Source organism: Bombus fervidus, chromosome 1, assembly GCF_041682495.2.
Source record: "Bombus fervidus isolate BK054 chromosome 1, iyBomFerv1, whole genome shotgun sequence".
NCBI classification, from domain to species: Eukaryota; Metazoa; Arthropoda; class Insecta; order Hymenoptera; family Apidae; genus Bombus; species Bombus fervidus.
The window spans coordinates 20,053,136-20,080,681 of record NC_091517.1 but is presented as its reverse complement, the minus strand read 5'-3'; the positions used below and the strand labels follow the sequence as shown (position 1 = coordinate 20,080,681).

At 43.0% G+C, this 27,546-nt stretch overlaps 1 protein-coding gene across 2 annotated transcripts in view; it reads right to left on the bottom strand.

The window, feature by feature from the left end:
• Positions 1-27,546, bottom strand: part of LOC139989485 (uncharacterized) — a 264,665-nt gene that overhangs the window by 14,424 nt on the left and 222,695 nt on the right. For both annotated transcript variants that reach the window (XM_072007946.1, XM_072007938.1), the window contains exon 4: positions 15,821-16,356. In XM_072007946.1, coding sequence (XP_071864047.1) covers positions 15,821-16,356 — 536 coding nt within the window. The remainder of the gene's footprint in view (positions 1-15,820; positions 16,357-27,546) is intronic.

The window sequence follows — 27,546 nt, the reverse complement described above, 5'->3', positions numbered from 1 at the left end:
TTATTTTTTTTTTTTTTTATTAGAACATAAACAAGTTCATTAAGAGCGTTAATTATCGAAATAATGGCGCAATCTGATTTCATAGAAACTCTGAAAATAAACTAGTAATGTGACATAACGATCTGTTGATGGCGGTTTTAATAGCGTCGTAACGAATGGACCGAGCACAATTAGCTCGTTCGGAGCACCATTCCTTGTTCGAAAAACAAGAAAAAGAAAGCGCACATTCATCTCGTATAAATCTACAATTTAATACGATTCCTCACACGTTCTCGCGCATAATCTTCAATCTGGCCACCAATGAATCACACGAAACAACGACCAAAAAGAAGTGAAACAGTAAAAAAAACATCATGTCGCACTGTACCGAAAATCTACCGTCAAAGAGAAGATCCAAAAGAAAAGTCACACGTAGAAAACTAACCGTGTGACACGAAATAATAACGCACGGTATTCCGTCAACGAGGCTCGACTTTCCCGGCTTGAACGCGGCGAGATCGAGACTGGAGGTGGAAGATTGATACACGGCCTGCATAATTAAGCAAGAACGCAGCATCGTTGGACGTTCTTAATTCGTTGGGCGTTTACCGTCGTCCTTCCATCGGCACCCAATTAGTCCTTTAATTAAGTCCCTGGCAATTACCAGTCGTGGTTACACTCTGGTCGCGTTAGTGAAATTGTTCGATCGTTATCGACGCGACTGCGGGGCTTTCCATCGCGGTTCTTTCGCACGAAACGATCTTTCTTTCTTTCTTTCTTTCTTTTTTTTTTTTTTTTTGCAATATTTCAACGATCGTTCGGCGCGATTTTTATTACCCAGCGATTATTTTCATTCGCCCCGTCCAATCAACTTTTACGAGCATAGCCAGTTACTTTCCTCATTATTTGTGACCTCTTGGCTCTTAGGAAAATCTACGTGGCACACGGACTTCTCCGTTTCCACTTATTTTTCACCAGTATTATGTCTGTTCGGTATCCGTTTCGGGTTCCGCGAAGCTCAAAAATAAATTCTTTTTTCTCCAAAAGGATCCCTTGCGTCATTGATAGAGTTATCGTGTGTATCTCTTTTCGCTATCTGTTCTCATCTCCTTCTACTCTTCTTCTGCTTCTTATCCTCTTTTAATGGTGTCAGGACTGGTCAACAGCGGGTTGCTTGGTACGCCGAGTTTAAATATCGCGTGGCTTCTATGCACACGTAGGAGGTTTCTTTGTTTTTACGGGACTAGCGTTTCTGGATCGTTGTTAATTGGCAGCGAAGCTTTTGATATCTATGTGGAAACTCGATGATGGGCTGTGAACGCATAAAATAAAGAACGGATATTATAAATTCAGCTATGTTTCCTTTGTGTTAGTTAACGAGTCTCATCCTGTTGCCTTAACTTCTAACCTTTAATACAGTTATTAAGCAAGATTTCCAACACTAATAAAACAAAATTATAATAATAGAATAAAACAGAAATTTAACGTCGGGCTATATTTTTAAAATTATATTTCCGATTCAACGTCGTATCGATCCTAAGGTGTTTCTTACGACGTGCCGAATAATAAAATATACTTCTATCGCAATCCATAATTGACGTATGATCTTTACTTTTTTTTTTTTTTTTTTAAACCAACGTAACGCGGGCACGCGCCCTGGCGGAACTAACGCGACTCCTCAAGTCCCGGCCAAACCGCCGCCAAGCGATTCGCTCGCTCGCTCGCTGTTGGCGTTCCCGGAACCTGTCGCCATCTATCGGCGCGATTGCGAACGAGTCGAGCCGCCGGTTCGCGTTTCCCTCCGAAAGGAGAGACAACACCGATCGACGGCAATGCCATCCGTGACTGGACACCGCATATGATTTCACGGCCGGTGCCCGCTGTCTTATTCGTGTGTAGAAATCGTGAAGATCTCGCGTGGATATCCGCCTTTAAATTGGATTGCAGCTACCTGCAGTCTCTCTTTCCCCTTGTCCCTCCCACCAGTCAAAACCGTTCTTCTCTGTCTCCGTTTCGGCCGGTTACTGCGTTTCTCCTTCCGTCCGAGGAGGTTTCTGCCTTTTTCGCTTCTTTGGAATTTTTTTTTTTTTTTTTTTCGTTGTTTTCTTTCTTCATATCGGTGGTACTCGTCTTTACACGCGTGTAAGAACGAGCGATGGGATACGTTGATTTGTTACGTAAGCAAGCAAGCGAATTGGTCTCTGTTCGAGGTGTTACACGGGTGATTTCGATGCTCGGGGACGGAGAAATAGGCTCGCGTGCTTTTTTCGGGGATAATCGAGATCGAAAATACGAACTCAAAGCGTTTTTATGCCGTGTTTCGCAGTTTCGATAATTACGCTTGATTTCCATGAGTCGGTCGCTTTGGTATTGCCGCTTTTTTTTTTTTTTTTTTTTAGCTGCTAGTTGTTTCGCGAGATTTCCATTATCGTGATTGGCGTGTTCCTTTCGAAATTTAAATACTTTGTCGACGAACCACGTCTCTTGTACGATGATCAGTTTCTTACGCGTGTCACGCAATTATACAATTTTTGACGAACCGTGGTAGCAACTTTATCGTGTGGAGTAATCCTTTTCCGAAAGTTACCGAAGGAAAAATAATACAGTGTAACGAAAGTATTCGTGCAATCATAATCCACTTTTTTGAGTAGTTATACATGACGTTATGCTCTGACTCGCATTAATCAAAACTTCAATTCCCTCTTCTTCTTCTTCTAATATATAACTGTTATAACATATAACTATCAAAGGTTTGTCGCTAGTACGCGCATAGCCTTACGTCTCCGTGGAATAATTCCTGACGATGATTTTTGTTTGTGCGCGCGATAAAAGTACTTCGATATATTATGAACGTTGTGCAAAAATTTAATAAAGATTAATTCGCGATTGACCGAGACACCGATGTTTTCTTACAACATACATTTGTGCTAAAAGCGTCGGTTACTTAAACTGTTACACATTATTGCGTGCAACGTTCGAACGCGTATTGAAGTCGCGTGAAAAAAACCACGACTACTTAACACGTTCTCTATAGAATAGATTGCATATTCTCAGTTCTTAAACTTGGTAAACATACGAGTATATCTCGCGTAAAAATTATTCGTCATTAGAGAATAACGTAGATAATGGAAAGTCTCATGAGAGCAGCAAGTGGAATCCATATCGGCCAGAAAGGAAGTTACCAATCGGTGCTCGTTTGAAAAGGGAAAAGGATGATGACACCGCGGACGAAAAGGAAGGAAACGAACGCGGAATCTCGAAGCGGTATCGCGTCCAGTCCGTTTATCCCTTGGTTCAGGGCAATTTTGCGGCGCCCTTTTTGCCTGAACAAGAGCACGAGGACGCGGCGGTTTCAATCAGTTACAGCCGCAGGAGAGCACCGTGATTACGCGGCGCAGACGGCATTAAACACTGGCATTACGCATTAGTACATTAAGAAAAAAGGCCCGTGGAACGTTATCGAGCCGCGGGATCGGCCACCGAATCGGCCAGTTCGCGGTCCTCGATCGTTAATACTCGTTGGTCCTTTTGTTCCGCCGCGACCACGGTCCCGGAATCGAGAACCGGCCATTAACGATCGATATCGCGGCGAATTTCATCCTTCTTCCAGTTCTTTCTTTTTTTTTCTTTCCTCTTTTCTTCTTTTTCTTCCTTCTTTCCTTTTCCTCGTACCGTCGTGTTTTCTGCTTTCCAACGATACTCTTTATATACTTCGTCCCAACGATGATCGCTGGTGGAAGTATTCATCGTCCAACGATGAACAATGTGACTTTGATCGACCTGATCCATGCGTTTAACGCCACCATTATCGCGGCAGGAATAGTAATTCCCGATGACCTCGGGCTGCACGACTCAAAAAATCCTATTTTCTCTAATATTTAGTAACAAAAGAAAAAAAAAAAAAGGATTTCGATACACGTGGCTAATTTCCACGCGAAATATAGCGGAGTATGTTGGAACGAACGACGCTACGACGAATAAATACCACGTCCAACGAGTGGGTGTGAATTTTATGGTAGAGAAAGAGATTAGAAAGAAGAAAGATTTCAATTGAGAAACCGAATTTTTCGTATTTTAACGCCGCCGTCCGATTACTATTTGTTTAAATTATTGCAGAATCACCTGAAAAGAAAAACATTCAACGCTGTCTGTATAGGTTGAATAAGAGAAACAGAGAAATGTATAAACGTTGTTACGTAATCCAACATTTTCTATTTGCCAGTTTCTTTTAGTTGTTATTTGGTAAAATCGGAAGGCGTACGAGTTACGAACGACGATATGGAATATCGTGACACCTGGATATGTTCGATGAATATCGAATCGTCTTTCGTAGAAAGAACAAAGTGGAAGTTTCGAACAAGTCGAAGGTATTTGCGAAGGTATCCGTTGGTTCGCGGTTACGGCTAAATTAAGATCGTCGAGTGTTTGGGTGTCGGTCGCGCGATCGAGTTCTTGGCTTTCCTGGAGTGGAATCTTCTTTGGTTCTCGGTTGTTTGGATTGTGGCCGCTTGGATCTTTGCTTGGCCAGTTGCTTCGATCGAAGGATGCACGGTTTTCGTGTGCCTGCGGAGTGTTTGTGGAAGTTTTGGATCTTCGTGGATAGAGTTCTCGAGTCTTGGTCGTTTGGACATTGTCTTTTTGTTTTCGAAGGGAAGAATATCCAATTTCAATTGCGAGAATGCGTTTTCAATCTTTTGTACTGTCCTCACGTTAAAAGAATATATTTCTCAGTTTTTAGGTTCTTGGTGGTCGGCGTGAAAAATATTTTAATTATGTAATCAAACGGTGTTCACGAAATTTTTAAATTTTAAATTTTCGATTCGTGTCGATCCTTCGTTTCTACTTTGACGCTAATTCATCGACCATTAAGTATCATTAAATCGCACGAACTGGCATTACATTTCCGGGTAAGTATACATTTTCTTCGATTAAAATAGAATATTTGGATACCGATAATTAAAAGAATAAAAATTCTATAGCAATCGAGGTCGATCTGTGATCTTTGAGTATATTTATTGCCATAGTTTTACGTGGGAAATACCTTGCCCCTATAATTTTTTCATATCCATAACTCTTTAAAATGTCCGTATTCCGAGCGCTTAGCGTCACAATATAAAACTTCGTACTCTTTGTCACCTCCATTCCACAGCACTATATAATTATTCGCATATTAAACTTGTCACGTAATATATCAAACCTGTACGGTATAATTATCCAATACCTTAACGCCAGAGTTTTCGCTCACTTACACGACACTTTCCATCCAGCACCTTCAATCATCAATTACCTACACGAACGAGCCTTTAATCCCAAATCAGCCACAGTGCACCTCAAGAACCCTAACTCTCTTATCCTAATTTTCATCCTACCCTAAATAATATTTCATATTTCACATTCGATCCATTTAGTTCATTAAAGAATCAACTTTAGAATGAAAGAATTTGATAACTTGAGAATTTGAGTAAATAGAATAGTTTTCATATCCTTAATCTTAGTTCTAAAAATGAATTCAAATGAAACACAGAGATAATTGAAAACGACGAACGAACGGCTGCGCTCGTTATTTAACAGTTACAGCTCGTTACAAACAGGTATTGTATAACTCGATCGCGAATATGATTAACGTCAAAAACGCGATACCGCTGACAAGCGTTTGCATTTCAGCGATTGCGAGCCACGGACGTTCGTTCCGGTTAGGAGCGTCACGCGTTACGTTTTAATTCGACCGGACCAAGAAATCTGCCTCGTCTATTAACGCGGTTTTTTTTAACGCAAACTTCCCGCTAACCGAGTTGATACGATCGTCGCCTAACGAAGCGTACGATGCATCACGGTTCTTCATAAAATGGAGAATCTTCGGGAAAGAATGGTCGATTCGATGGTGCCGTTCTTTTCGCTATTTTTAACTTTTCGATCGTTCCGTCTTCAATTTGATATTTGTATTTTCGCGTAGACGTTGCAATTTCAGGCTATTTAATTTTATTTCTGTATTCTATATCGTATGTGATAAAATATTATTTTTTACAAAGTAACAAAACTATCTTAAATTCCTTAAACCACCAAGTTCCACGAACAACGACGCTATTCAGTGCGACGAAAGATTTCTTGTCCTTCTAATAACTCGTGAAACAACTAAGAAACTATTCCTCGGTTATCACCGCGTTTACCAAAATCCATGTCACTAGCCAATTTTTCACAATTCCAACAGCAATTCACCATCAACGAAACGCACGAGTATCATTGCCCGAAGAATCTCGATCTCCTGCTTTTCCTTGTCCCTTTCTTTCCTCCTGTCCTTTTCTCCGTGTTTCGTGTCAAACACGAAGGATCGGTAGTACAGACGTAAACGCCAGGTCCGAGTTTTAATTTCCTCGGAGCCGATCGCGCGCCCGGTTTCGCGTTTCCGCCCGAGCGATCGACCCGGGCCGTCGATCCTCTTCTTCTCGTCTCCCCTTTCATCCGACATTGCGTCGTACCGCCTCCCCCACCTACTTCTTTAACTCTTTCTCTTCTTATTTCACCCTCTGTCGCTCGATCCCTCGATCGAGCCGTGTTCGAGTCTGTGGATCGTCTTCTCCACTCCAGAATGCTCTGTAATTTACGGTTTTGGATCATGCTCCCATCGAGGTGGAGTAATGACAGGTCGATCGGCTCCGGGCTACCATCTTTGCCGGTTTCCGCTCTCCGCCTCGCGTCTACTTATCTTTGCCACTTTCGATCCTACGAATCGACCAACCTACGTGCGCGCGCGCGTGTATTTTTCTTTATTTCCCTTATTCTTTTCGTTTCTGTTTACGCGAATTTCGAGAATTGCGTACGTGGAAATTTCTGCGCCTGTGATCTCTGTTTGAAATTTCCTATAAAAGTAAACTTCTTTGGAGGTTGAACGTTGCGCGAAAGACTTTAGAGTAGAGTGCGACTGGATATGTAACGGAGCGTTGATGAGTTTATATAATGTTGACCATTTGGGAAATTTTGTACTCGTTGTACAACTCGGAAGAAGGACAATTTGACAAAAATGTCAAAGTTGAAGTATTTCGTAGCGCCGTTCCGGACTGGCATGTCGGACGAAGTTCCATTGGCTCGGGACGTAAATCGAATCGAAGGCTCGTAAAGAGCAAAGCGCAGTTAGACTCACAATGCAAGGTTAGTCAATGTAATCGCGATCATCGCGAAGCCGTTCAAGAGCACGTGACAGCGAAAAGAACGATGCCTACGCAAATGCTGAAACGCCGAAGCGAGTCAGGTTCAAAAGGATTGCCTTCGTAGCCGTTGATCGACAGTTAATCCGAGGAAATCTCGCGCATCTGTTATTATTCAACAATTGTTCAACCACAGAAATATCAAAAATTCCTTCACAACCTAAATCTAACACCAAAAATTTTGATACAGATAAATTGATTCATTGATTAATTTGATTAATTGACTAATTTGATTCATCCTTGATCAATCTCATCCTTCTCTAACTCTCATTCAATTACAGCCTCTCAAAGTCTTTGCGTTGTACTATCTATTCGACTCTATTCACATATCCTAAAATTGCAACGAAAGTTAACAGAAGTCAGAATTTCCGTGTAAAAGATTCCACAATCCTGGTCAATAATTTCCCAGTAACGTTGATCGACCGTTCGGACAAAAAGACTCGCGGCCCGTCGCCAAACTCACGTCGATCCGGTGAAAACTCGCGCGCTGGCGCTTTGTTGGTTCGCGGATTCTCTCAGTGGCAGATCCGTCAAGCTCGTCACTTTCGTTTTCCACTGGAATCGGCCCGTTCCGAGCGCCCGCGGATAAATTCGTCACGGTTGCCTGCGGCCCTTTCACGGCTGACGTGGCCACGGGGGAAAAATCGCCGGTCGATGAATAGTCGCACTAATAAGAAGAAAACGCGCCGCGGGGGAAAAAAGCTTATACAATTATGGCTGTCAACGACAGGAGTGCGCGCTCGAGCACGTTGCCTGCTAATAAACCGGCCGATCCCCGATCGAACAGATATTATCGAGTACAGCCGAGCGGCGATCGTCATCTGGTCGATCGACTTATTTCACTTCAAGATCGATACGTACTTTTCGCCTTCCACCGTACGGTTTCTAGATGATCAGGTTGTTTTAGTAGAACGAACAGCCGCGTTATCGTGACGTTGGGAATAGTTTTTTTTTTAAGGTTTACTCGTACGTATATATATGGTAATATATGGTAATCGAAGATTTATAGCGATGATATTTAGATCCTTGGAAGTTTTCTTGGCGAAGTAACTTTGATTGATTCGATAAATCGTTAATAATCTAAGAGCATTTCCTACTATGAATTCCTGTTTTTGCGCCGGCTCCCCTGCGTGAACAACGGCGGAACATCGAGGCACGTTCGACAAAGAGTCATCGAATGCGCGTTCGAACGTCCTCGCTTCGGGGTCGAGCGATTCGCGACGCGGTCTCCGGGCACAGAATTCGCTCGTAAATCGATGCGCGACTGGCTGAAGGCGGTTTCACGTTCTCCAAAGCGTTCCGTCGAGGCATCCGCAGTAAACTGCGACGCTTCTGCTCCCAGCGAAACCCTACCGGATTCCACGGCCGTATTGCCAGCCGCCGCCGCCGCCGCCGCCGCCGCCGCTTGTCGTGCGAAATTGCCTTCCGCTCCGCGAAACTCGTGCTCGATACGCCGCGCCGCCACGGCCGCGATATGATTTACCGTTTCCACGTCCGCGACCTCTCCCTCCGGCTCGCACCAAGAAGATAGCCTGATACGTACCGAGTCCGTTTCACCGCGGAAATTTATCTACGCGACTAATATCGTTTAATCTATCTATCGACGAAGTCATTTAATGGGAGTTATTTTCGTGAATTTGTTCTGGATCAAGATAGATACAGCTATCTAGCTGTATCGAATATCCATTCGAGAGAAGAGTCGTTTGGATCGATGATGACTGTTGTTCAGGTAGATGGGAGGAAATGGACTATTTGGGATTTAGTTTGAAACTGACAGATTATTGACAGAAAGTTTTTAAACCGTCGACTGTAAGTTTAATATCCTATGTAATCGTTGAATTGATTCGATATAGCTACATATGTATAGCATCAAAGTGATTTTCCTTCTATGGATTAAGAATCTAGAAATTTCTTTGATCTAACTCAAAACTGTCATAGAGTTTTGGAAACGTGCCTTTATCGAAGCCTCATGAAGCGTACAGCGATATCGATAGTTTCGTGAAAAGTAACGTGTGTTTATGAAATGAGTACGTAATCTTCGCAATTACACAATTACACAACTACGTAATTATTTATAAATAACTAATCGGAAAACGAATAAATATTTGCAAACATATATTTGTCTTCGGAAAATAATAGATTCACAATTCTCCTTTTCGTCCTTACGTAAGAGGAACGAATGAAGCCAGGTAGTGCGTGCTTACATTGTTACCGATAGTTTTTTAACAACCACAGGGTTGAATAGAAGCGTTTGTATAATAATATACAAGTCGTTATCAAGCTTTCGTGACGTGATATTTCCTCATCAACCATCTTGGAGCCGAATTATTACCGACGTATATAACTGTTGGTAAAAAAATCTTTCCTTCTATTTCAAATCTCTACATGGAAATCTCATAAGCGTTTAGTTTGAGAATTTGTAATAATGTCGTGAAAAAAGGAAATATATTAAGATATAAAATACGACGAATATTATAATCTTCCACTTACCGATCTTAAGTTAAAACGCAAAGTTACGAGTTGATGTCGATTAATTTCGTCGAACTCGAAACGAAACGCGCTGTTCGAGGCAATCGAAGAATCGTTACGAGGAGTTTATCGCTCAGTGATAGATAGCGTTTAACAGGATACTATAATTAGCACGATCATCGTGAGTGATCTGCCACTTTCGATAAAAAGAGCGTAGGAGGAAGAAACTCGCGCGAGCGAAGCTACCATTACGATCTAGGCGAAACTTCCGTTTGGAATTCTCATATTTTCGAACCTTCTGCCACTAGCAAATTACTAACAAGTCGCTCTAAACACTCAAGAATAATGTTAAGTTAAATTCATTGATATTCGTTACGTTTCTTCGAATTATCTGGAAACCCAATCCTCTAATTCTTCTAACGCGAAAGAACGCAAAAATAACTGTAAGAAATGCGTTCTAAAACTATTTTTGAAGCCTGTGGCCGAGCATGTATGTGCCAAGAAGCGTTTCAATTACAAAAGATAATACAGTCTGTATATAACATTGTCCAAGCTCCAATGTTCCTTTACACTGTTTGACAGTGATGCCTTCGCTTAGAAAAATAAAGATCGAGCAACGATAAATTTCGCGATTCCAACCAACGACGTCCTTTTTTCTATCTTTTGCTCGCGACATAATTTCTAGGAAACCTTCGGGACGATTTCCGCTCGACAAATTGCCGACGACTGCTGTCTCTGCTTGTTAAGTTGAGCACAGCTCGAAGCTTCAAAGTTGGAAGCGGCGATGACAGTGAATTGTCGTATAATTTGAACAAAGATTACGACGTCCTAGGGTAGTTGAGTTCTAAAATTACCTGCTAGCGAAATAAAATTTTACCCAAATAAAAACTCAAGATTTTCAATTACACCGAAATTAACTCGTGCCATAAATATTAATTTCAAACCAAAGTCCAAAATTGTCAACTGAAAGTAATTTCTCTTAAAAAGAAAAGTATCGATCTTCGAATCAAAGTAAAATCATCATTGATCATCGTAAATCACAAAATTTTGTTTCGCCATGGGATTATCTCGCACGCAATCTTTCGACCCATACAACGATGATCCAGAAATATTGACGAGATCGAAACGACTCGAAAAGATCCGATCGAAAATGGTAACTTTGTCGGTACCTCGTCGACGATCGGTGATAACGTCGACGTAACAAGCGACAAGTCGAGCCGGTGAAACGCGGAATTAGCGCCTTCCCGCTTTGGGAATATCGCGATAATTGGTCGGGAATATGTCGCGTGCATCGAGCCGCCGTCGTCCATTAACGGTCCACGATCGAGCAGACTCGTTTGACGTCCGATCACGGCATGATGGGTTTCAAAGAACAAGCTTGAAAAAAACACGATACCTCCGACAATACCCGGACAGTGCTTATTTCATCCTGGAATCCGCTTTTTGCACGCGCTTTCACGACGCTCATTGTAATCGTGCGCTATCTAAATGCGACTTTCATGAATCGAATTTCCAGTAGAACCGCGGATCACGAGGATCGCATCGGACCATTCGTTAATCCTGTTGGAAGCAAACAGGTTTCCATTCTCCTTGACATTTGCCTAGAATATCACGGCGGAATCGTAGTTTCAGGAAGAATTGCCTACTTTAGCGTGGTTATAATCGAAAATGAATCGACGACGCTGATCAATTATGGATCTGTCAATCGTCGAAATATCGCTTCGATCTTCATCGAATTGGATGGATCTTCGTTGTACGGAGCGAAGTGATAAAGTTTGTACTTCTGTCCATTGTATTGTTGTTCGTTCTATCATATTATCGTGTGGATAACGATGTTGATTTATCGTTTGATTTCTTATGAGATTTCGAATTTATTGTCTCGATGGCATTAGGACTTTAATTTTTATTCCTGTTTAAAAAATTTTCCGACCTTTCGTCTCGTCAATCGTTCATTTTTACTTTCTTACCGTTATTTATACTCTCTTATCGCTTGTGTCGAGCGAAATGATTCTCTTTGCAACAACGATACCCAATGACAATAACGATTTATACGTCGAAAAGATCCACTATTCTTTTATACAATTTATTTGGCTACTCGTCAACGATAGCGTGCGCGAACTCACGAGCAAAGTATATATCGGTGTTTAATCGGAATTCGAATTTCCACGCGTATCGTGCGCGACTATTCTACATTCTCGATCGAACTGACGAAGACGCATCGCGCCGGAGCTCATACAGTGAAAGTATCAAATGTAACTCCGGTTTCGCGTGTTAAGCCTGTATAAATATCCGTGGACTTTCTCGCTCGGTCGCTAACTATCGGCACGATGCGTCGTTAGCGCGTTCGACGAATTTCTACGGCGCGGCGTCGCGACACCTTTTCAAGCACGTACTTTTCGATGTACGTTCGGCACGTACAATGCCTAGAGAAAAGCAACCGTTTTAGTTAGACTTTAAATTCTAGCGAAAGATCTCAGTAAGTTCTAGAAAGTTTTGGTAGGATATTTAACATGAACGATATCTCCCATCTGGTTTCAAATGTATAACATTTTTTGTACTTTAACACATTCGCTGCTATTGGCGCATAGGTTGCGTCGCTCCAATTATCCGGCAATACATAATGCCGCTGACGTAAGTGTTGGGTTTTTGCGTGCGCGTTTCGGTAAAAACATCGTATATACCACTTAAAATACAGACATATGTGATTAAAAAAGCGTAAAATTCTAAAAATGATATAATCATATTTTAGTAACAGCGAATGTGTTAAAACGATTACTAAGAATCGACCTGATGTTACTTCAAACGAAGGAAAACAGCGCTATGTCTCTAAGATGAAAAATTCTAAACAATTGTATTAAAAACGATCATTAAGAATTGACCTGATATTGATTACAAGATCGTAAACAATTGTATTATTAGATATTATTGAAGTAGTATAGCGAAGAATATGTCTGTTCGCGTTGGTTACCGTGAGCCACCATGGCTCTGTATAGCTTTACTCTGTACACGATTAATTGGTCTATAAGTTGGCATCGATATCGATAGCAGGAATTTTTTGAGAGGTCGATCGCTAGATGGTGGATGTTCCGAGGAAATCGTCGCCTGTCGGGCATTGTAATCACTCGTTAGCGTGATTTGGAGCGCGAGACACCCTCGGGCTGGCTCGAAGCCGCAGAAAAAGCGCTCCTGAAGGGACGAGGACCGCCCTCTTCGTATTCTCAACACGTTCCGCCAGTTTCAGTGATGTGTTCGCACGACCTACGACACTCGACGCGGCACCGAGGAAACTTCCTTGCAGATGAATCACTTTAATCGAATCAAACAATGGGAAACCTTCGAAAATTCTTACGTTTCTTCAGGCCTTTTAACATCGACCCATTCACGCCTTACAGAAGTAAAGTTTTACAGAAAGTTTTTGAAAGAATCGAATCTTCACTAAAATATTCGAGCGTTTTAATCCAAGTATCGATATACACAAATACAGAACTTGTAAGAACAAATTTTAACTGGACTCTCAAACAATGGACTTACATTGATCATGTTACAGAAGGAAATATCTTCGACAACTCTTAGGTATATTGCATTTCGTCTTATCCTCGATGCTATCTCCTTCGATCTCTATACTGTACGCTTCAAAATAACCGAATCCATCGGAATTTCATCAGGACCTCTGGCAATCGATGCACTTTAATCGAGCGGAATCGACAGAAGGTTCCAATCATTCTTGCGTTTTATCCTCGTCTTTGAAGTCTCTTCCAAGTTTTGTACCACCTGTATCTCCAATCCGATTCGTACGCGATTTCCCGCAGATTCTTGCAAAGTGGTCTCTTTTCAGCCAGTTCTCGGTTCTTGTGCTAATCGAAGATGATCTCGGCGTGTCCGCGCGGAATTCATCGGTCGATGAAATTCCGAGGCGACGAGCGGGCAAGCACGAGCACGGAACAGGCGAGAGCGCGCGCGCACGATACACGGCCGCGAGAACCGGTTTTCCATACGTTTTAATTTCACGCTGACATCGGTGCAATTCAGTTTACACGGATACTGGCCATTTTCTAGCGCTAGCGGGCCGCCGCACCAGTGGAAACAAAAAGACAGAGATAGATAGATAGATAGATAGATAGATAGATAGATAGATAGATAGAGAGAGAGAGAGACAGAGAGAGAGAGAGAGTGAGAGAGAGAGAGTGAGAGACGATGATAACGCACCGCGAGAGAGATTAATATGCGACCATAGCGCGCGTATTTTCGAAGCCAACGTTTCCAAGAAACGTGCGGCGATCTTAGCTTTTCTCTGTTCCCTCTAGTTTCGATCTTGATCAAACGACCGATCGGCCATCAATTCCATGGCGACGCGACGCTTCGTCGTCCTTCGTTCCGATCGATTTCTTACAGTCTCTTTTTGACGCTGATTTCGTGATGTTTTTCAATGGAAGATCAATTGTTTCGAGAAGCAAGGAGGAACTTTGAGAATCGAGTAAGACTATTTGTCACATGGAATGATTTTTTTTTTTTCTTTTTAGTCGATCGATGATCGTACGCCGTAACACTTTACGTCGATCACTGGCAGTCTCTCTACGCGCAAAAGTTTTATTCTTGGGAGATAAGAAGGGAAAATTAAAGATAAACGGAAAGTATTCCTTAAAATCGATCGATGATCACGCACTGTGTTCACCACTGACAGTTCTGCGATAAACGGAAGTTGTATTCATGGTACATGTAAAGAGGAAGAGATTTGAAAATCAAAGAAAAGCGTTCTTTGGTTCGAAGATCTTTCTCAGAGTCGATTGATCCTCACACGTCGCGACACTTTACGTCAATCACCGATAATTTTCCTACGTACGAAAGTTTAATTCTCGGAAAGTAAAAAGGAAAGCTTCAGAAATTCGAAGACAAGCGTTCCACGAATCGAATGTCTTTACAGCCTATGAGTAATCACACGTCGCGACACTTTGCGTTCATCACTGTCAGTTCTATCGCGCATCCAGCGACTATACTAACTCGAGCAATTGAACGTTTACCGATTCGAAGCAAACTTTCAGTCGTTATTTTATGAAACCTTTTTATTCTTGTTCTAATTTCCACGTGCACTTTGTTTTAAACACTCGCAGAACAGTTTCACAGTCTTATAAAAACCGACAAATCAGTTTCTCGATGAAAGATCACAAATTCTCGGGATCCATTGATCTTTGCACAATTCTGATGCTATCTTCTTCATCTGGCACTGCCTCGATGAAATTCCCATCACGACTTCCATATGATCGCGTAACGGGTACACCATGCACTTCTCCACGATGCACTTTCAAACACCGTTCTCGTAAACCGTTTCCTCACTCCATCCTCTCTTCCTCTTATCCCCTTTGATTCACAAAGTTTGCGGTTCTTGCGTTCAATTCACAATTTCGAGTCGATTCAGTTCATAGACACTACCGAGGAATAGACGTGTAACAGATGGGAAACCGCGGAACGACACTTCGCGAATAGAACGACATGTCGACACGTCATTTTGTCACTGATTTGTTTGCTGCGTCAATGGTCACTAGGCGTTGATTTCGAATCGATGCGTTTCGAGGATGGTCGTCGGATAGGATCGATGGAACTATCAGTGTACTTGGATCGAAACTCAACATACGAGAAATGTTAAAATCGGATTCTACACTACCTGTCACTTTCTCTACTACGTTATCCGTTTTTGTTATATTTAGGATGAAAACTCTCGTCGACCAGTCGGTTTCGTTTGGTTGTCAGTCCGTCGTCCGTCATCGAGCTTTTCACTCCACTGTTCTAATCTATCGACGTCACATTGCCATTTTTCTTCGTTGTATCCATCAAACTTGTCGAATTAGCGGCCGGCCTGATACATCGCTGTCACTTTGCGTTGCCCTACTGCCTTGTTTTCGATCACCGTAATCCCAAACGAAAAATCGTCGATCTTCGACCACTCTACTCCATCCACATCACTCCGTCACGCGGTCTCGTCGTCGATCGTCAAAGTTCTTCGTCGAAACGACTCGTGCACTTTGTCCCGTAAAGTCACCTTGTCCAGCGTGTTCAGTCTCGTCCCGTATCGTTCCGTCTCGTCCGCTTCGATCCCAGTCTATTCCTATCTCGCGAGCAAAGAGAAACTCCTATCTCGGTGATGATGTTTTGATTCTTGAAATGGATCGACTCACCTGCAGTATGTATCCCCGCGTGTAATCCTCGTACGTCCAGCCGAAAGCGGCTAGTAAACGTGTCACTTGCGCGTGCTGCAACTGGTTGAACAACTGATCGAGCAAGATCTTAAGGCGGATCGGTAGTGCGCGCGAGCCGTAGAGTACGAGAGATGCGACGTCAAACGCGGCCGTCGGCTCGACACTCTCTGAAGCCGGTGGCCTCTCCTCCTTCTCCGCAACATCGGCTCCACCACCAACACTGCCACCACCACCACCGCCACCCCCACTTCCACCGTTCCTATCCCCACCACAGCTACCCCCACCAGTCGTCGCTCTCCCACCATTGTCATTCGCATCGCCACCTCCACCTCCGCCGCCACCTCCGCCACCGCCTCCTCCTTCCCTCGACGCCGCGGCGGCGGTCGTCGTCGTCGTCGTCGTCACCGTGGTCGTCGGCGTCGCCTGCTTTACCCTCCCTCCGCCGCTTTTGTCCTCCCTACCAGTGGCACGGGGGCTGGAGACGACATCCCCACCAACGGACAGTCGCGCCAGCGCTGCAACATACAGTGGAAAAGAGACAGGTTAGAAAGAGAGTCGCCCGCCGCGTTCGTTCGTTCTCGCTGCGCGGCGGATTAGCGCGTGTGTTGGTGACCGTGGACAAACCTGCCCCACCACGCGACCTGCTCGATGGCACCTCCTACCCCCGCACCTCCTATGCCCCCACCCACTCTCGTTCACGGTTGCTGTCCTTTCGTTTTGTTCCTGTCTTTCGCGGCCTCTAGCCTGCTCCGCCGACCGTTCCGTATGTCTCTCTCGCTTCTGTCTCTCCGGGTATCGTTCTCGAGCAACCTAGGGTCGTCGTGGCACCGAGGGTACTTACTTACCCCCACCCTATCCGCCACCGGACTTGCCCCCACCATTGTCAAGTACCAACACACACCAACGTTACGGGCCACCGTAACCGACGCACACGCACACCGCGCGCGCTCGCGACGCGATAGTTCCACTAACACCGATACGCTTCTGCTCGCTACCAATACTGCGAGCTGGAATGTACGGCCGGTCGCGCTGCATCCCCACCAACCGGATTTTCTCATGAGACTCGGCAATACTCGGCATCCATCAACCTGCTGCTGCCGCCACAGTGTCTCGGTTCGTACGCCGATCGCTGTTCGCGTGATACCAACGTTGCTGCGGCGCGACGCGATGCGATTTCAGAGGACCGCGGGCTTTATTTTATGTACTTCTGCTTTCTTTCGCGACTTTTCGAAGACTTTACTTCGAATATTTGATAGCAGGTGAATAGTATCTGGTTTTGCGGCGAATATGATGCTGTTATAGTTAGTTAAAGTTGTAGAAGGTGTAGGAAAAAACCTTTTCCATTGTTTAAAATATAGGATTAGAAAAGGTTATTTCAATTTATTTAATAAAAATTACAGGAATTCTGCATTTGTTCTACGAGATCAGATACGTACCACGGCTCATTTTATGGAAAGTTGAAAGTTGATTTTATCGAAATGTATAAATCAGTATATCAAGGGAATCAATAATATTAATGCCTAAGTTTCTATAATTGGCAATATTAAATATTGCAGAAGTGAAAACAGCGATTGCCATTTGCTCTTCTAGCCAGCATTGTACAACTTGCCTCGGTAGTTGTCATTACTCGGTTGGTTATATCTCCGTTCCTTTTCGAATTATAATTTCCTAATATCAGTTTAAGTGCTTTGTTAAAATATGCGATAGAGAAACTTATTTTTCTGTATAATAGTCATACACGTATTCCAATTTCTAATCGTATACGTTCGCGTATCGCGTAAACGTTAAACAATCCGTCGTTTGTAACGGAACGGTGCAGCGATCGCGACGTAGTTTCACGAGGGAAAACGCCCGCGGACACGATGGCCCAAGCAGCGCGTTGCTTTCTCAGAGACACGGACACCGACGTATATAGTCGTCGAGACGGTGGCCGTAAGGTCTCGAGGCGCTTTCCCTCCAGAACCGTCACGCTTTTCGCACCTGACGATTCCTATCTCGGGACACGAAAGTTTATGGACCTTCTTACCACGCAGACGCACATACAATCATACACGTAAAACGTACCGCCTCTCCCGATGGTATCGTTGTCGGGTTTCGCGTACGACGAAAACATTAATCGAAAAGGTACGCGTCAATCCACCCCTTCTCCGTCTGCTTCTATCTCTGTCTTGATCGATATGCTCGAACGATTCACGATTTATAGGCTGGCGGATGTTTATCGGATAATACGAAAGATTGATGCGTGACGTTTTGTCTTCTTTTTTTTTTTAATGACGAGACGATGAACGCAAAGATCTCGAAGAAGAAGGTTATGAGACGAATGGTGCACTTTTAATGGAGAGCAGTTAGGTTTCGTGAGTTATGTAACGCGAGGAACATATGGTTGTCTCGAAGATCAGAGCTCCGATTTGACCACCTTCTTTGATTCTTCTAATTGCAGCAGATGTATACCGACGATAGCATCTGGGATCGATTACTTGTAAATGATATGAAAGTACGGTGAATGAGAGTAAAAGCGGTGCTTTGAAAAGAGCGTATGGTAAACTGTGACGTCTTGACGTTACTTTTGACAGACACGAGTATGATACCTACTTTTTAAGGCAAAGTGATAGGTCATTTCCGATACTTCAAACGTAATAAAAACAACTGTAATTAGAGAAATTTTGCCAGTCCGCGAAAGATGTACCTGAGTAGAAACAAAAATTGCGGCAAATCTAACCATTCGAAAATTCACATGAAAATGAAATTCGCGAAGCGATAAGGTAATGTAACGCAGTATTTTCCACTCTAATACTCATCTTAGAGTCGGTTTAACCTTAACGCCGAGCGATTAGTTGCCGAAATGCGAGATAATCCCTTACTGTCGTGCACAATGCACGATGGGAAAGCGGCGGTGATTATGGGAGGATCCTTTACGCTTGTCCTTTTTGTTGAAGTCGATAATATTGAGAAAGTGCGGTGTGGTTGCGTCATGGGATGACGCCGGCCATGATTGTCGCTGGTCGCTGTAGGTGCCATATCGTGGCATATCGGGCCCCATGACGAGCGGACGCTCGCCTCACCACGGTCCCACCTGGGGATCAATAGAAACCACCCAGTCATCGCGATCGGGCGCCACTTGTCATTAATGACTATCCGATTTTCGATTTAATTAAACCGCGATGACGATCTCGCCACCTAGACGAGTCAGGGATCTCGCGCGGCGGAAAGCCAGATCGTTTCTGGAACGATCGAGGCTGGATGATTGGTCCGAGTTGCTCGGGTGCTTTAGAGTTTTTAAAAGGGGCTTTCTCAGGGTTGATGAATACGGGGGTCTCTGTTACCCTGGGAGGGTAAGAGGCGGGAATAGCCAGGGGATGGGTTGACGGGCTCGTTTGCTCGTTTTCCAAGAACTTTGAGTGTTTCGGATGAGCACTGGGATTGGAGTTCGCAGCGAGAGGTAATTGGTTGTTTAGTCAAATTCGAGACACGGTCGTTAGTAATAATATTGACCATCGTTTCGTATCCATCGTCGACGATAGACATTGATTATTGCGATCGTCACCGTGACCAAGTTTTACTTCGTACTAGATAGGTAAAAAATATTTAAGTATTTATCGTATTGCAATTTCTAATGAAATTCGTAATTTCAGTATAATCGCGATAAATGTATAGAATTTGCGATTGTTTTATAGTACAGTTAACAGAAAACTTATCTTAATTTTTCAAGATCGAAGAAGCGGCTTAAACCGGAAGAAGCCATGGAAATATAAATACAAAAGTCGTAAACTCGTTCTATTGCTTGTTCTTATCGAAATGGGAAATAACAGAGGAGGAAAGAAGTATGTGTCTATCGTATACGAATGGGAGGATGATCATGAAAACGTTTGTATGGAATTTTAATTCCCTGAGAATTACTTTGCAGCCTTTTCTAACTTGTTAAAGATGTCGTAAATTGTAAATATGAGGTGATATGTGGTAATATAAGAGTATCTTAACATTCATACATGCAATGTAAAATGTAAATGACAGGAATGTAAACCGACGACGGTTCTTGTTGTCGTGAACTAACAATGCCTTGTACGTTTAACTAATTTCTTGTCAAATAACGACAACACGAAAGATTTTTTTATTCTCTCCTTTTAATTAATTATTTCATCTCTGAACAACGTAATTTATGTAACACTTTTCTACCACGTTTCTATATTCCAAAGCAAGCATTTTCCACGTGACCAGAAACGTTATAGATACTTCTTATGGGCTCCCCATGAGAATAGCCAGGGACATGGGTCTTTGAAAGAGGCAAAGACTTCTTCAATCTTGCTAGACTAAGTCAGTGCCGTCGACAGATGGAGCTCCATGTTCTGTCCCTTTCTATGCCTTCTAACCATACATATATATAGATACAGAAAAATCAACGCGTTCTCAAGGGAAGCAGTTACATTCACCACACACATTTCTCATATATAACCCGACATCCATCAACATTCCCATCCTATAATAACGAAGACGTAAAGAAGCAAGTTCCTTAATATTCTGGATCGATATAACGAGTCTGACCCGCGTAATCTTTACGCGTTAAATTGATTACGTATTTATTGGCAAATTAAATTAGGTGTTGAAATTTATATAAAATTTTATTAGCAATATCATTATTTTATATCGCACTAAACGATATAATTGCAAATTAAAAAATTTCCCTTTAAACCAGGTAGGTATATTGCAGATTCTCTACCTTTAATGGTCATCTCGATAAATATCAGTGAAAAAGAACGAACGTACGACATCGAGCGAAAGCAGAAAACATTTCAGCGAAGCGTTTCATCGAACCCTCGATTCGTTTTCCGTCGACACCGCGTTGTTGTTATATTTTTCCTCTTTTCGCGGATCAGACCGGTGGTTTTTTCCAGCGACAACGAATTTTCCAACGAACGAACGTCAACGGAAGGGTGGTGGCGCGGTGTCGACCGCGTGTTATCCAGGTTTGCGGCACCGAACGCGTTTTTGCGAGACATGCGCACGGTTCGTCCGTCGAATTTCATGGGATTTCCGGTTCACTATTATTTTTGCTTTCGCGTATCGACGCGCTTCACAAAAGACACTGTTTACGTTGCAGTGTAAACCCGTTCCACATATTTTCGTGACATTTATCGTTCAATCGTTGTTTTATTTATGAATTTTTCAACGGTTCATCGGAGCTTGATATTCTTCTTATCCTTAATTAATAAAATCAATATTTTGTCAATTTATCTAGATTCATATCTATTCTCGATTTACATTCTGTCAAACGTTCGTTTTATTTCGTTACAGTAGGTTTCGTCGTATTAATACCAATTGCCATTTAATTATATCCATTTATCTTGTACTTGATTCGTATCGTGTATCAAACACTTGTACGTAAATTATATTTACGTCGCAATAAATAAACTACGACTTCGTATCTTACAAACTGTTAACCAATATAGAGCACGTCGCTGTTACAAACCAATTACCACGTACTTTACATTCATCGACCCAAATTCCCATAGACATTTTCCCGCTACCCGAAATATTCCCAATACAGCGTTCAAAAATAAATTAAAAAGGAAAAAAAGGAAGGAAAAAAGGAAGAGAAAAATAATTCTACATACAGAGAGATCATCGAAACAACAAGCAAACTAAAAGTCCTCATCCTCCCAAACACGGCGCGTTTTCCGAAAACAACAATCCCTATATACTCACGCGTGCGCAAGCTTTTTGACCTCTGAAACAAAAAGCCAAAACAAAACCGGGGGGGAAGAGGGAAAAAAGGAGATAGGAAAAAAGAGAAAAAGGAAAACGAGAAAAAAAAAACTGAAAACCCGGTCGACAGGGGCGTTCGATCATGGAGGTAGGCAGCCACGAAATGGAGATTCGAGTGCATGCATACATAACCGATGGTCGTAGGTATACATATGTGAGAAGAGGAGCGCGCGCGCGCGCGCTACCGGGACGCGATGATGCCGGGACGTAATATCAATACGCCACGAAGGCAGGATGGTCGCGTCTGATTTTCCGAGCGCATCGGCACGTGGATAATGTTTTAATGGAGTTTGCGGAGTGCGAGGAGGGATGGCCGGGCCAAGGGTGAGCTCGCCATGGTTTACATACCATTTACTCGCGCCCTGTAACCTCGCCAGCCGACTGTTTACAGTGCTGTACAAACTGTGCTCGCGTTGCTGCCGTGACGATGATTCTTCCTTTATCCGTAGCGATATATCGCGGCAATCTAGCGTTGCCACTGATTAGGAAAGATGGTCTCCTTCGATACGCGTTCTGATCGTTGGACGAAACGGTGACAGATTTTGGCAACTTTATGAGACAATTTCGTGTGATTTCCGAACTTTGCGATCGAGGGGATGGTTTTTGATTGATTTCGGGGGGCGAAGGATTGTTGGCGGGACGATCGAGGTGGAGTAATGGAATTGTTATGGGAATCGAAGGATTGGAGGAGGATGGAAGCTTTCTTGAGTAGTCGGAGATGAAAGTTTTGGGCCGGGTATGGTGTCGTTCGGCGAGGCTCGGGTTAATCGAAATGGAGTCGAGGATTATGCGTTTTGATTGGAGAATTGTTGACGAATACTCGGAGGGAAAGCAGACGTTAGATGTTCTTTGTAATTAAGCGAATGCGGTTGCAGACTGCCGAAGGGTAATTAGAAATGTGTTTTATGAAGAGCTGCGGTAGATGTTTTGAAGCTTGATGACTGTCCTCTGTCAATCTCGAAGCAGATGACCTGATTCAAGGAACATAGAGGCCTCCTTGTATCTTTCAGTAAATATGACTGCAGTTATCGATGAAGAGATTAACCGAGTATCTATAGGTATATTTGAATTATGAAAGTAATGGAAACTTTACTGTAAGTACAGTCTGGTTAGAATACACGACAACTTTGTATCATAAATAACATTTTAAACTTATGTAAAAATTAATAAACGACGTCGACATTTTGCGTATCCTCGTACAATCTTTAAATATTCCAAAGATATGAAACTAATTTCTCAAAACTTTGAAATATCGCTGAGTCGTGCTTTAATCCTTAACTTAACCATTGAACGGCACGGAACCATAAATCCAAGCCATCGAAAGATTCTCACGTAGGCAAATCCTTTTCTATCGCGTGGTAAGCGCGAACAGAAAGAGACGTACTATCGTAACCTTACCGAACCGGCATTTAAACGCATTCCGTTATTATCGTCGCCTAACGAACGCGCTGTAACAGGCAATTTCAGTTCGATGTTAAACGTCTCCCGGTGCCATTACATCGTTCGTACAAAGTAAGCAAGAAATCACTTATTATGTTGTTAGACACATTACAAGGATGGCGCTTGCGCAATCCTCGCCGACTTCCTGGGACAAACAGGCAGGCACGTCACCTTCCATCGGCCACAAGAGAAAAAAAAGAGTCACAAACATACGATATCGTCGTGTTCGTGTTCCATCCGGCTGCCTAAGTGACATTATGCGAACCAGACGATACGAACAAGCGATAAAGTGAATTTGATCGCGGTTCTTAGCTTCTTTGTATACGAGACACGTGTTACAATGTAGCTTATAGCGTAGCTTTTTTGCTCTTTGTCATTGGCTTAATAAATAGTTAATGATTGCCTGGAACTTTTGAACGATACACTGATTGTCCATTTCACGTATATTATTGGCGATGTGTTTATTTCGATTGAAATTTGCATTGAATGGACAAGAATGTTCTTTGGTTTGATGTCAGGATACGACGAGGAAAACTTGGCGGAAACACGGTGTTGGTATATGTGATCATAGTGCGATCTGTTATCTTGTATGTTTTATTCCGTTGAATCAGTCCTTAATATAGTATTACCGGTTTTTGTTTTAACAACAATAGGTAGTTTTTTACTTCGAACGATTCTGCCTAAATCAAAGTCCTTTTACATTCCATAAATGGCAACAGAGAACTACAGGTTAATCAATTTGCGATAAAAGTAGAATAAAAGATCGACTTTTATTTCGATTCAAAAGATCACATTCACCTCTTACCATTCTACTCTCCACGAAACTTCGTAAAACCTGTACAAGCCTATCCAAATCAACCAGGCAACGACATACAAAACGCAGAAGCCATACAATAACAGCGCGTCCTACACGCGACAGTCGAATCGAAGCTTCTAAAAATGGAACCTGCGACCTCGAAGAAACGTAAACAGGACTTCGTCTCTAGACGGAACGACGGCCCCCTGTCAAAAAGGAGCCTCGTGGAATCGTCCTCGATCCGATATCCGTTGAACGATCGAGGACGTCTTCCAGCGAAGTCCGTACCGTAGCCGTGCAATTAACCCATCCAAGGTCGAGATCTTCTTGCAAGACGATCGTCTGAGGTCGGTATATTATATCGGTATATTTTAATTTTTATCGGCCTGCCTTATGGAATTTAAATTTGACACGTCGATATATGAAAATCCTTGACGGAATAATAGACCGACTATCATTTTACTCGATTCGAATAAGATTAACTATTGGTATTCAAAATCAAAGGAATTCCAAACAAATAGTTTATTATTAACACTCGCAAAAAACTCGTAAGAACGACGAAGTTTTCGGCGTCACGCGTTCCCTAAAACTGCAACCTCAGTTGTTAATCGGTGAAAAAGGGTCGATGGATCTCCGTTTGTTCAGAGTTCATTTTGCATCCCCTCGTGACACGTCTCCTGCGCGAAGACGATGTTTCGCAATGATCCGCTGAAACGAAACGACGGAGATTACGTAAGGGCCGGTGGTCGGACCTGACACATTCCCTGGGACCGATCGACAAGCTCGATCGTCCTCCCACGATGGACTAATCGATATTTGCACGTAGTTGCGTGCTGCACGACGCCCTCCGGGTCGTTTCACACAACGACGTGTGTACCAAAGCGAGGCCACGTGGGAATTTTTGATAGAGTATTAGAGGAGTTCTTTCTCGTCTTTTTTCTCATTTCGTTTTGCTTGTTTGAACGGGGAATAAGATGTTAACGCGACAGTCGCTGGAAGAGATTACATCATCGATGACCACGACCTGTTGCCTTCAGTGATCGTTGAATGGCAACCAAGACTGGTCGAGCGGACACAACGCGTGACATTCTCTCTGACATGCATCTGAACTTCGAAATGATTTTCGTGACGTAAACTGTAAACGATGATTAATTTTATGGTCGCTGCTTATGGTAGGAATTGAATTCTCGCTACTTGCACAGAAAATCATCTAAAAGTAATTCGAAACCAATCGCGAGAACTCGAAAGGAAAAAATGGGATTCAGTTGGGAGAACTAGGGGAAATAGCGAGTAAAAAGGGCATTTCACGCAAGAGGGAGTTAACGATGAGGCGTAGCCCCATGCGGAGAAAGCGTGCAGCCCCCCGGTCTGGTAACAAATGATAGTTTTGATAATTAGCGGCTCCTTTCTCGTTGTCCGTAGAGCGGCATCCCTTGAAGTTGAAGCCGCGAATGTCAATGGACGGCAGGTGCCCTGGCATTGTCTAAAACTGCACGATAACCCCTGTGGAAACGCAGATTCTTACAGAAACGTGGCGTGACCAAGCTGTTGACAGGTACTACGGACAATGGACGGAAGTCCCGAGAGGGTGGCATATAAAGCGGCGAGAACAACCGGAAAGTCTGAGACAATGAGACGGCCGAGAAATTCAATTTCGGTAAAACGTTCGAAATTCGCATAGATTTCTTCTCTGATTCTTTATTTTCTACTATGTTTCCTTCCTTTTTTTCCCGTCGTTCATCAATGATTTCTGAAGATGCGATGTCACAAAGTTTTCTCTTCCTGCTTCAGTTACGCCGGTGGAGTTAAGTTCTGGTGTTTCGTGGAGTAGCTTGATCGCTAGAATTATGTAAGATATCGTGTTTGTGACTATTTGTCGATATCGATATATTTTACAATTAATTTTTTTGATTGACAATTGATCAATTTTTCCGACATTTTTCGAATACATCTTGTGTTAACGAATCATTTGTTCGTAGCAAAAACTAGTCGATAGATCGTTAAATAATCAAATTTTAAACAAAATCTACTTGTTAAATGAGAAATATCTGCCAATAGAAACGATACAAAGATTCTGTATTTACAGATATTTTTCTCGGCATTTCTACAACAAAGATTCTACTTTCTACTACCGATTCTTCGAAACAAACGTTCATCCTTAAGCCTTTTTCCTAAACGTAACTGCAACTAGAAACAGTGAAGAGAATTCAAGAATTCGTTCCTCGTCACTCGGAATTTGCATAGCGATCCGTGTTACCTAGTTACTTCCATACGCTATGGGGGAGCTCGCGACAGGTCTTCCATTCGGTAGCCTTTAGTTACGCCAACGATACCTCACGCAAATCTCCCTTTCCTTGTTCCATCGTTACCTTCTATGGTGTATTCTCAGCGGATGAATAGCGAGGACAATGAAGCCTCGTGGAAACGCGTCACGCCCCATGAACAGAGCCCTGTACACGCGTCGTCCGACACTCTGTTAGTTTCAGAAATTTCACCCGTCCATCCGTATCCAAAGCTGAAAGTCCACGGTCCCCATAGTACGACACTCAGTCATTTTTGCTATTAAAATCATGAAATAATTGTACGAATATTTTTTAATTATTTCACGATTTTACGAATATTTTAATTGCAAATCACGTGATTATAGCGAACGACGCAATTTCTTTCCGCATACTCTCTCTACCTATCGTTCTCTATCGTGACGGACGTACTCGATTTCTTTTTGTTTTCGTTTTCGATTTTCTCTTTTTTTTATTCACGAATCAAACGGAATAGCGAATCCACGCGGTCCCTGTGGAGCTGTGCGCTGCGATCGCTTTTTTTCTCGCGCCTTCGTTTTTTACACGAGCCCATGCGTGTGTTTTACGAATCGCGGTTCGATTTCCGGTTACCCTCCGGAAAGATTAGCTTCGCTCGTTGCGCTCGAAAATCCCGCGAAAATACTCGACAGGTGCTCGATTTCGACGAATTTCGAAAATTCTTCAAAAACACGGTTGTTTATATAGAGGATGAAGATAGAGTAACGAAAAAGGCTTGATATTTCTTCTTTTTTTTTTTGTAGTAACGCTGCATGTCAGCTGCGTTTGACACAATGGCTTCTGTTTTTTCTTTTTTATCGCACCGGTCATAGGGAAACTGTGTTTATACGTTGCGATATACTATATCTGATACTAACTTATTTCGCTTCTAAAATAAAAATACGGCTCGAAGTTGGTTTTTGCTAGCGATGATTGGAAATCGCGCAACGTGATTCGACGTCATAGTAAAAGGTGTTTAGTTTATTTTAACATCGCTTCGCGAGAAGCGTCTCAACATTGCAGAAGAGATAATGCACGGATGCGCGCACGCTGGTGCTGGTCAGAGGGTGCAGGTATGTATATGCTGGCTATACGTACTATATCGAGACCGTTTCTCATCCGGAAAGCCGACGATTAGGCCAGTTTTGAAACGTAATGTGGCCGCCGACACGGAGCCATTTGTCTTGCAGCGCGTCGGTGGACGTCGCACCGCGGGATATACATTCTGTCCCGAAGCAAAGAACGAACTGAACTCGAGAGAAAGGAGAGTGTTTGTGCGTGAAAGACGAAACACGGTGAAGCGTGATCGGGCGAGCGAGAGAGAGAGAGAAAGAAAGAACTGGAGGAGAAGGAGCCGCAAAATAATTGTTCGTCGGATGAGTTTGGGCCCCTTATACCCTGGGACCTATACC